Source organism: Apis florea, unplaced genomic scaffold (genome assembly GCF_048593485.1).
Source record: "Apis florea isolate Af1SG1 unplaced genomic scaffold, ASM4859348v1 contig_2350_pilon, whole genome shotgun sequence".
NCBI lineage: Eukaryota > Metazoa > Arthropoda > Insecta > Hymenoptera > Apidae > Apis > Apis florea.
Genome location: NW_028256565.1, coordinates 9267060 through 9279177, shown reverse-complemented (window position 1 = coordinate 9279177; position 12118 = coordinate 9267060). Strand labels below are relative to the sequence as shown.

The following is a 12118-nucleotide window of genomic DNA, read 5'->3' as shown; positions in this document are numbered from 1 at the left end:
GGTGTAAGAGTTCACTGGAAACAAGAGTTATGGTGGTATATTCCACTCTGTCTTGTCCCTTATAGTTGCGAGTAAAAGATTCAAACGTAACGTTTGAAATAATTATCGAACGATAATTGAGATAATTATTTTACGATAATCGTGCTATCAATTCCTCGTCGATAGAATTACAAACACCAACATAATTGTATACGTGTAATTTCTGTTTTACAACTCGAAACGTGTTCATACATTTTAAAGACTTAGAAGGGCGATCACGATCCTTGGATTCAAGTTCTACCGTAAGTGGAACGACCATGCGGTAGACGCGGCAACGGAAATAGTACGTGAAGCAAAGATGAGGACGCGATCCTCTGTAACGATAGCGAGAAAGATGGGATTTCTGCTTCTCCTAGTTTCTATGCATAAACTGCGATCGTGATATCAACTTCTGAGAATAAGGGATCTTGTGTAGAGGGGGGGGCGAAAGGGAGGAGAACACGTATCGAAAGATTCAATATGTACTTTTATATTTGATCGAATCCTTCTTATCGCATTTTGAGTGAAGTTTGAATAACAAATTTATCGTACATCTTATGTTTATATAGATTCTCTATTTCATTTTGGATACGTATCTATTCGTTGGATTTAAATTTTTACGATTAATGTAATAATTTTTAATTCTGTCTATTTATAAGTAAATAGAATTTCTATTTTAAATATTTATTAAACATAATGTTTTTGTATTAATTCGTGTTTTTTATAATTTGATATTCCGTAATTCTATAATTTTGCAAATTTACGTTTTTTTTAAAAATGTTCGCGTATCGAAATTTTATTTTCGTTTATTTTTCTATTCGTCGTAGTATCGAGTTTTACAGTAAAAATATTGAAATAATTTTCCAATCCTGTTGTAATTCCTGTTATTCCGTTACATAATTTTCTCATTCTGCAATCAATTCAATATTCTATTATTAATTGGTATTTTGATTTCATATATTTTCTTGTTCTTAATTTGCATACGCTACAAGCATCTATGTTATTTTAGGATTTTGCAATTCTATAATTCTTCAAAGCTAATTTGTAATTCTCTTATTCTATTAACCTAATTTGTAATTCCCTTGTACTACAATCCTGCAGCCTTACGGTCTTACAATTCTCCAATATCAGAATTTCAAATTTCAACAATACCTTTACTTTGCAATTTTATCATTCCATAATTTCATATTTCCATCCTGTTACAATGTTCAATTTAAACGTTTTCTCTAATTTTAACACAACACTCTAATTTTAAAATTTTAACATCCTATCAGTTTTCTCATTATTACAATCTTCCACGATGATCTACGAATTATCAATAATGCACAATTTCACAAATTTTACAATTTAACATTTTACTATCAAAATTGTCAACATATATACGTATACGTTCCAACTTTCCATTTTCTACAATTCATTCAATCGCACCTCGCTTTTGCGATACGAATTCATCCTCGAATTTCACAGTTTCACAATTCTACGAATTCTCTACAATTCCGCAAACCTGTAACTTCACCAGGTTCCCCCAGGTTTGCACTTTCCCGCTTATATCTCGCACCAATATTCCCCACCCAATACCATCTAGCGGGATTCTACACCCCCGCACATCGTCATAATATATACACGCAATTCGAAAATTCAATTTGCGCTCGCGTAATTCTACCATCTCATTTCACGGTTCCATATCTTTCCATCGAAAAGAACACAACGACCCATTAGATCCAATTTATCGCGGCGCACGAAACGAAACGTCTACCGTGCCCGCCATATTCTACATTGTTCTGCACACAGTTGAATCATATTGTGCTGTACATTGTATAACGCCCATACGTCACGCGTATCCGCGCGCGCTGGTTTATTGTTACTAATAAATCTGCTCATTTGACAAGCGTCCTGTCGCAAGTTCTGCCTCTCGCGAACTGCATCCTCTCCAAAGGATGACGCGTTGAACAAACGTGTTGTCGTTTCGTATCGACAAAAATTCCGATCTTTGGAAAAAAAAAAAATGATTCAACAATTGTATCTTAATTTTATTTACCTAGAAGTGATTACCTAGCATTTCGATATTTGTAAATATTTTATATTCAAATTATGAGCGTTATTCGTTTCATGTGTAGAGATTAGAGGAATAGATTTTGTGTCTATTTTGATTTGTGGTGGAACGAATTTTAAAATATAAAATACAGTGAAGCTTTCCATTTAATATTCAATAATTTCAGAAGAAAAGTAAAATTCGAGTTAAAAGATAGTTTAGTTGAGATTTTATACGATAACGAAAAAAAAAAAAAAAAAAAAAAGAAGTAAATATTTAATAATCGAATAAAATTTCCAAATATTTTATTTTCTCGTTACTGTTATTTATAAATCATAATTTGATGAGCATCTTATGAAGAAATTCGTAAATTTTCCCTTCAAACTAAAACCAAAAATGTGGTACACGTCGAACGCTCGCTTTAAATGACTATCTCAAATGACTATCATGTTTTTACCCGACAGGCTGTCCCTTATTTACCCTATCGCGTTATTACAACAAAATCGATCTGACCCGAAAGCCGTTTAAAACGCACGAAAATATCATCCGGGTTTCGATGAAAACATCCGGGCAAATATTTGTCGATCGTTGGTGATTAAAAAACCTCTCCCCCGCGAAAATATTAGCCCCCCCTCCCGTCGAAAATGTCGAAATTTTGCAATTCCGTGTTTGAAACGAAAAGGTCTCGAACGTTTCAATCGAATTAATTAATTTTGAACATTACTTCATCGATTATTTTGATTTTTTACGCGAGCAATTTAATTGAGATTGGAAACTGGTGGAAGCGTAGACGTCGAATAATTATTTATTGGCAGTTTGAAATTTCGTTCGTTTAATGCTCTCTTGTATTTTTGTATTATTCACAATTGTGTGTCGATAATTTACTTACTGGGATAATTTTTATTAATTTTGTTTCTTAAACAAAGTTTTTTTTTTATAATATAAATATACAATAAATTTACAAATTGTTTTTCGATCGTTAGAATTTACAATGAATCACACTATATTGAATTAATTTGTTGAAACTTGTCATTCTAAAAAGAATATAAAGAAAAATCTGACCGCTGAAATCTCATATTCCTTCTCTCGCAATATTGAGACATTCACCGAAACTTTCACATAATAAACTACTTTAATCTTTCCATTAACTCTCTTCCCCATAACGTAACTGTAACATAATCTATACATATTCTACACAGAAGATCAAACGATTATCTGTCATAAATCAAACCTTCCACACATCCATCACATAAATCTGTTTTAACAAATCCATTAGAAAAAAAAAAAAAAAAAATCAAAACCTCGCTTCCTTGCCTCAAATTCCATACCATGTCGTAACAAGAACGATTGGAAGAAAAGAAACGAATGAAGAGAAATAAGAGGAACACGGGCAGGTCTGCAAAGAAAAACGACCGATACTCGTGTCGTGAAATCGATACAGCATGGTTCGATGGCGCGAATTACGAGTCCAACTCGATTATCCACGGTGCATTTGGACAGGTGTGTTCTCGAATCTTTTCGTCCCGTATAAAAGGCCGCAGGGCAAGATGAGGTTTGCGGCCGACACGACGCCCCACGGGTCTGGATCTTCGAACCGGTCCTCGGAGGACGTTTATACTCTCGTCCCTGAACGTTTCATTCTGTCAGCGTCCCGTGTGAACGGCTTTTCTTCGTTCCACTTTCGACCCGAGATTTTCTCCGCTCGTTTCAATGCGTGACAACCTATGTGTATACGCGCTGTTTACAGGCGAGGAGAAAATTATTGAAATTATTGGAGGATATCGTGAGACTTGTTATTGTATGATATATTTAAAATTTCTACGAGAAAATCAAGGTATTAATTTTGATTGATTGTTGTGTTTTTACGAGATTAATAGTTACTTTGAGTTTTTTTATAAAACGTACACACATAACATAGGTGAGAGATAAATAGAAAAAAAGATGTGTGAATGTTAAAATATGCTTTAAAAAACGTCTCACGTATAATAACTCTCTAAATATTTTCGAGACTTGCATTGGAAAGGAACGATTTGAACGCTACTCAATTCAATGTCCCCGAGTGAGGAAGCGAGGAGAATTATTTACCGCGAGCAAATATTTTGAGAAAGTTGAGGAGGAGGAGCACGGTGTACCGTGAAGAAATCGGTGGAAGTCACTTGAAGATCTTGTATCTGATAATTTCGAGCACGCCACACGCATAATGAGACGAAACTTTGATCTCGTTTCACGTTCGTCATATCTTTTCGTCTCATTTTACGAAACATCCCGTGAAATAATCGTTGATGTTTTAACGTTTCTCTCCCGTTCCAAAAACGGGATTATTTTCCATAAATTCGTTTCCAGTCCCAGGGTATTTTAATCTCTGAAACGTTGCCAATCTCATCCATTTATTTATCCGTTTGCATTCTCTTGCTTTTGCCTCTTCGTCGTCGTTAGCTCTCATCACTTTGCCTCGTTTCATCTTAATAAAGATTTAAATTAAATTTCGAGAACTGTTGGATTATTCGAAGAATTTATTTCACGTTTCTTGAAGTCTTGTGTAATTTTTATTTATGTATATATATATATTTTTTTTTTTGTTTCTTGAACGATGATTACGGTTATCTGTTATCGAGCTCTCGTTGTATCTTAGCGGGAAGAGATCTCGTTATAAAAAGAGCGGAGGAAAAGTAACGGTGGAAGAAAATGGACGAAAATTGAAAGCGGAAGAACAAATGACGGGTACTCTATTCTATAATACAATGTAACACCCTGTTATTTGTTCCTAATTTCTTTTTCTTCCACTTCTCTAAACACTTCCTTCCTTCTCTTTGCACAATGAAATCATTTTCTGGCAATTGTATTGATGATAGGTTGAAAGAAGAAAAATTCTTTCCACGGGAGGAGTGGTGAGAAAAAATAGTTAATTTTTTCTAAAAATTTATCTAAAAATTTGGTTGAATGGAGATTGAATGGAGATAGAGGATGAAAAGTAGAAAGTGTATTACTTAGTAACCTTGAACACAGTTGATTGACTTCTTATAGGCTACAGTGCACACAACTTCTTTAATTAAGACTTGTTACGAGGGCAACTTAATTGGTTTCAAGTACAAGGCTTGTTTCAATTGCTATTTCGCAGTTTAACGATCATGAAGCGACGTATGTACATTTTAATTAGAGAAATTGTTTAGAATTATAATATTTGTAACATCAATTTGTATACAGAAAATATATATTTGCTAGAAAATATTCCAATTTCTATAAAAATATAAATTAAACGGTATTTTGATTTATTTAGAAGCTTAGAAACAATGTATGGTATACATATATTCGTATATGTATATTTTGAAAATTTGTTTTATGTTTATGTTTCTACTGCTGTATTTTATTACTGCATAAAAAGTATGATAAATCTATTTTTATTGACTTTATGATTTTCATACTTTTTTCATGGCTCAGAAGGAGAACTTTACTTTATAAAATATTTAAAGAGAGGGAAAATTCTCTTTAAAACTCAAAGATGTAACATCAACAAAAAATAATTAATAAATTTGTAAAGTTTTATAAAAACCAAGGATATAATTAATATTTGAAATGCATTTAAAAATATATATACGTATAATTAAAAAAAAAAAGAGAAGTTTAATAAAATAGATTTAACAATACATTGAATTTTTATAATATTTCTAAATTCTATTGGTTGTCATTACAAATTTTCTTCTTCTAATCCTTAGGTATATCTTCATTATTAAAAAAATATTTCATTAAAAAAAAAAATTATTAATTTCTAATTTTCAAATCAAAATACAAAACTACATGTAAGATAGAAATCAAAATTCCTTGAAATTATTTAAAAAGTACACATATTTTTGCTATTTTCTTCATTTTTGCTCGAGCAATGCGAATAAAAATGCGAAACGAAAATGGGAGTAAGGAATGAAATTTACCTGTATATCGGTGCGTCTGCTTCCTCCTTGTACCAAATAACTAGATGCAGCTTGTCCCCGGGGACTGGAGGTTCCACGTCGCATGGTAACTGAGCAATTCCACCTGCCACTGCCTCCGCATCTGTCATTGTCACTGTAATGACAAAGACGAGCCGAAAGTCAGGTACATCATATGACGAGAGGAGAGCGTGACTGGAGTTCGCGTCAAATCGTCTGGCTTTAACTATCGTGTGGAAAGTTATCGATAAAATTTTGTGTCCAATCGAAATTGTTATCTTTGATTTTCCCAGGTAAATGATCTGAATACTATCTGAATAGCAAGTGACGAGAAGAATTTTTTATTGATCATGATGATAAAACTTCATTTTTGACGAGTACAATTTTTCTTTTATCTTTGGTTAGCTTATAATTGTAAAAAAAAAAAAAAAAAAAAAGATTTGATTTTGAAATTTGGAAGTTCATCTTCATTTATTGAAAAAAAATTTAATCTTGTAATGATATTTATTCTCCTGAAAATTGAAATTAGATTTAGGTAGAGAATAAGAAGAAGCAGAATAGTTGTGTTAGAATTCTAAGAATATCTCAATTAATTCATCATTACCCTGTTATTAAATACTAAATATTACTCAGTAATTATCTCATTTGTCAAAACCTTGGCGCCCTTAATTGCCATCTTCAATCTTTTGAGATTGCACAATTAAAATGTATCTTCTAAAATTCTTCCAAAGACCACCCAATACTTATAAGAATTTAACCTTCTTATCTTATTCGTTTTGCATTTACAAATTTTAATTCTTTAAAATTTGCGAACAATTTTCTATACGTTGTGCCTTATACGGTGATATTAATTTTTATAAACGTATAATAATTATTAACATTGCGTGTAACTAATTTAGAAAATTAGACGGAATCATCTGAAGTTATTTTCAATTAAATATACCATGTTTCAAGAGAACTGTGCTAATAATTATATCCGAGTAAATGACTTCTAACATTAAACCAAAGTTCTAAACTCAACAACATGCATGCAGCCTGTATACACGTTCGTGTCGTAAACATCTGCATTACACGAAATGAATAAATCTTTCATATTACCGTCGAATATTAATTTTCGTTATTCATTCGGGTGACCGCGTTGATTCACGTTGGCTAACGATATCGTGGCTCGTTACAGGATTGAATAAAAGAAGAATAGAAAAAGAGGTGGAAAAAAAAATGGAAAAGAAAGTGCAATTAGAGTCATTAATCAAACGTAATTGTAGCAATTAACCGGGCCGCTCTGAAGTCTACCGGTCTCTCTATACTTCGTGTGGCATGTGTATAATTTTCCTTAATAAGACTATAGGCGAATAGAGACTAAGTGTAACGTAATACGGTCAAGATACTTTGTTAATGACAATTAGACGTATTAATTTACATTTTTTATTCGTTCTATCCCTTTTATCATTTGCATACATTGCTAAGAAAGAATTCTAATGTAGTAACATAATAAAAAAAAGTAATGTAATAACATTATTCGTCATTCTATAATAATGTTTAAAAAATGTAGTTTCAATAAAAAAAAATAATACTTATCCTTATTTGATATTAATTTATAAATTTTAAAAAATTAACAAGAAATTTTTTTATAAATAACATTAATTACAGAGTTTTTTTTTTTTGTCATTTTAAATAATATGTGTCAACTCTTATTTGCTTCAATTTTAATCATCCTTAATTACTCATTGCTTTATTTTATCTTATTTATCTATACAAATAAAAGTTGAATCGAGTGAAAATATATTTTCTCCGAAAATATTATTTAAACAAAAAAAAAAAATATTGAAAAAAACTTCATTACGTTTTATGTATCAGTCATTTAATGAAAACGTATGAACGCAATTTTTCTGTCATTTCAAAAACTTCAATTAACTTTTATAATGGTTATTTTGAATGATGTACTTTCTAAATATTAGAAAAACACGAGAATCATACCGTGCAACTATTTACAATAATTTGACACTCGTGTAGTTGAGACTAATCTCTCTTTCTCTCTCTCTCTTTTTTTTTTCTCTATCGAGGGAAAAAACGAAACGTATCCAAAACACGATAACAAATTCGATATCGTGTATCCATCGGCTGAATATTGAAACGTGTCAATGGCATGTCAAATACTACCAAATTGACTATTTATGAGACCAAAGGGTGGAAATTTCGTTTCCTGGTTTTTTTCATCGGAAATTGTATTGCCTTTTCCACTATCATGGCCGAAGCTCGTGGGAAAACCATGTATGAGTGAATATTCAATTTGAGAAGATAGTGAATTAACAATTTCGTGGAAAAATTTATCGAAATAGGAAATAACATTTCATTTATAAATAGAAACATTTAGAAATATATCTATCAAGTCGCATCATTTTGATATTTGCAAAGGAATTTCGAGCTGTTGGAAATATTTATTTATTCTATTTTAAACAAAATTTATATTGCAATTATCTTTGAGAAAAGATAATACTATTTCAAGATTTCGATTATTTTTACTGCGGTTATCTATTTTAAATTCCTATCTCTTTGACAAGGCGGTATTCTCAGACGATACAGCCGATTTGTCACGGAACGCCGACAATGACGGATTTCAGGTCAGCGATAGACGAGAATGACCGATTAATCGATGGCTATTATGCGCAATTAATTACCTGATAGAACGCTTCTCTACTTATCATGCAGACAAGAACGAAAGACGTGAATGTAACATCATGTTTGAAATATGATGTTAAGCGAATTATCACTTGTGCCAATTTCGTATCTGATATTTTTTGCAAGAACAATTTTCTATATTTTATCGTAATCGTTTTTTTTTTATTATAAATTTATTTAATATGTATCATTAATCTCTTGTTACATAAACGTTACATTTTAGAAAATTGCAGTAACAGAAGTTATATAATACGATACGAATATTTTAATAAAGAAAATTGAAATTTATTTAAATGATATTGTTAAAATTAAAATTTCTTAATAAAAAAATTCAAATGGGATTTTATATATCGTGGTGATAATATTATCGAGTCGCAAAGTACAATTTTATTGAATCGCAAGAAGGGTATCTTTTTAAAGAAGATTTTCGAAGCCATTGTGCAATAGATAGATTGGAGTGCATCTCGTAAAAGTTTCACTACGTCCTCTTGATCGATTGTTCGGATAGTATTGGAATTCTAATATCCGATCAATAAAATGAAAACTAGTGTCTTCTTTCTTCTGTACCGATTCGCTATGTACACAACGTGGTTATAAATACTCACAAATTGAATCTTCTATAATTTATAAATAGTTCATAGCATTAAATGATTGTTATTTTTATTATAAACTTTTCAATTTGTATTATAACATCCGTGTTATACATCGAGCCATATTATTTGAAATTTATTTGAAAAATTTATAAATTAAAAATTAAAAATAATCTTCTGTTCTATAAATAATACATCTATAACAATTATATAATAAATATTAATAAAAAAAAATTCAAGATAATGAACAATATCCTTCTGCCTTTTTAAAAATACAAATCATCGATCATTTTTACTATCATCTTCCAACAAATATTATAATACGAAACATTATAATTAACTAACTAAACCACAGATATATCTATAGCAGACGATTGAAACTTAAATTAAATAAAAAAAAAATAATTGAAATTTTTGAACAATATCTCTTTACCGAAACAACGTTGAACAATGGTCATTTTTATCACCGCCTCTCGATTCACATTAACAGCCTCGTGTTACGCGTGAAAACATGAACGATTCGCGGTCCAACCGTGCAGGATCAATAATTTGCACGCATAACGGATGGCCAGTAGTCAACAACGGTTCGCAACGTTAATTAAAACGCAACTGGGTGGCTGTCAAGAATATTCAGCCGCTCGTTGAGTCGTTAACTCGCTTAAGTGCGTTCCTTCGCTTATGAATATGCAAACGTGTTTTAATGCGCCGGCTATTTGTTCACGTGGCCCGCAAACGTTAAAACGCACCAAGTTTCCTGCACCACCATTTCCTACCTGTGTTAATAATACGTGTGGGAATCGATCCGAGGTGTACGTGCTCATTGAGCAGGGTGCGTCTATGCGATTGTCGATCGCAGGAATCTGGAACGAACGATCCTAATAGAGGTTAGGGTGCGACCGAGCGAAACTACCCCTCCACTTGGATATATTCCTCTTGGACAGTAATAATGATGTTATAGGGTTGATTGAATCTTTCACGGGGCTGTTTTCAGTTATCGATTATCGATCGATTTTTGGAAAATATACATCCTTATTTTACTTTGCTCTCTAAATTTTATTCGAGTTTATCATTTTCTTGGCTCTTGTTGAAATAGATGTGAATTTGTTCGTTCACTAAAAAAAGATATATTCTACTGTTGGTTCGTTAAACTCGTTTTCTTTATTACAATGCTGTATTTATGTTATTTTATAATTCATATTTGTATAAGTAATAACAATTATTCTTAACTCTTCTTTTTTTAAATTGAATTTTTGAAAACTAATCAAAAATACATATAAAGACATTAACATTAGTCTGTTTTAAAATGTTGTAAATGATCGTTTCGTTTTCAAACGTTATCAGCAAGAATTAACCTACAAACTTCCATTGAGCAAATTCACGATTTCAAAAGATTCTCCCCCCCCCCCAAAAAAAAGAAGAAAAAAAAACAGTCGTATTTAATCACTTATTTTCAGAAAAACGCGGCTGGACAAAGGCTGCGAATAAAAGGACACGATAAAAATCGGCCGCGACCCCAAAAAACTCTGCCTCGAATCGAAAATAATGAAACGTACAAAACCGACCATTCGAAAATTCTGTTTCCACGATCAAAACCGTGCCCGTGTAAGTGAAATAGAAGCTCTCACAAATATATCCAACACACCCTGTGAAACGATGATAAAATCGATGAAACGCGATAATTCTCGCGAAGGGCGTAAAATTTGTCGTTGACAGGGGGACGAGACGAAGAAAGAATGATTAATCGATGGCTCTCCTGTATTAATTATTGTTTTTCGGTATATATATATATCCTCGATTCAGAGAATATTGAAAATGGCAACGGGCCCAAACTTACGAGCCATTTAACATTTTGGATGAAAACCGGTAGTGTACACGTATCCAAAGGGAGGTTCTCGACCCGGCGACAAATGTTTTCGAGGGGTTGTCGAGGAATCGAGGCCGGGGATGACCGCACCGTTTTATGCCGCGGTGGTGATTTTAATTTACTCGTCGGCGAGATAGTGAAAAATTGCTTCGAATCCTGCTGCATTACACTTCGAATGGGAACAAAGGGAACAATGTTCGATTGTTACGCCGGTATAGAGAGTGGAAAATAGGGGAGGAGGTGTTTGAAGGAAGCTACGGTTTATATTATCGCTCTCGCGACGGGTGGGCGGTTTTTGAGCCATGGATCTGGTTTATTGTTCACGCGTGTCGTGTACATTATGCCGTGTGAAATTAATTTATTACATTGGATGTATATTATACCAACATGTTTTTGAATTAACCCCTGAGAAAGGGGTAAGATTAAGGAACGCGAGATATATAATATAATTTTAGGAAAAATTGTTATATATATAATGAAGAAGATAGGGATCATTCGAGATTAATTTTTATCGAATGTTTCATTTTATTTTCTTTTGCGGTTTTGCGGTGATGATTCGAGAATGAAATAGAATGCCGGAACAAATTTCCATTTTCTTCGCAAAATACAATATCACAACGTAGAATTCAATTCAATTTCAGTCGAAATTTTACATCGTTCACGATATCTGTAATTACTTTTAATCTGCTCGGTATCGCAATTTCCTGCGAAATTCCGTATTTTTGAAAATAAACATCGTGTTATTTCTTTCAATGTGAACGCACACACGCGCGAAACATCGAATGGTATGTCGTTTCGTTTTGGGATATCACCGAGCTTCGACATTGTATCCACTTACAATTCCTAGGGGGGGAGGAGGTTTTACACGATTCGCATCAGGGAGAATCGATAACTGGGAAAATCCGATCCTTTCGCGATGATTTTAACGTACAATGAACGAAACGGTTTAAAAGGACGTAGACTGATCAAACATTAATTGTCGACGCGAGGTAATCGTGTTTGTTAATGCAGT

General features: G+C 32.4%; 1 protein-coding gene across 8 annotated transcripts in view; it reads right to left on the bottom strand.

The window, feature by feature from the left end:
- LOC100870354 (neural cell adhesion molecule 2) overlaps nt 1–12118 on the bottom strand; it is a 428395-nt gene that overhangs the window by 61677 nt on the left and 354600 nt on the right. For all 8 annotated transcript variants that reach the window (XM_086904550.1, XM_086904548.1, XM_086904549.1 and 5 more), the window contains one exon: nt 5977–6109. In XM_086904550.1, coding sequence (XP_086760676.1) covers nt 5977–6109 — 133 coding nt within the window. The remainder of the gene's footprint in view (nt 1–5976; nt 6110–12118) is intronic.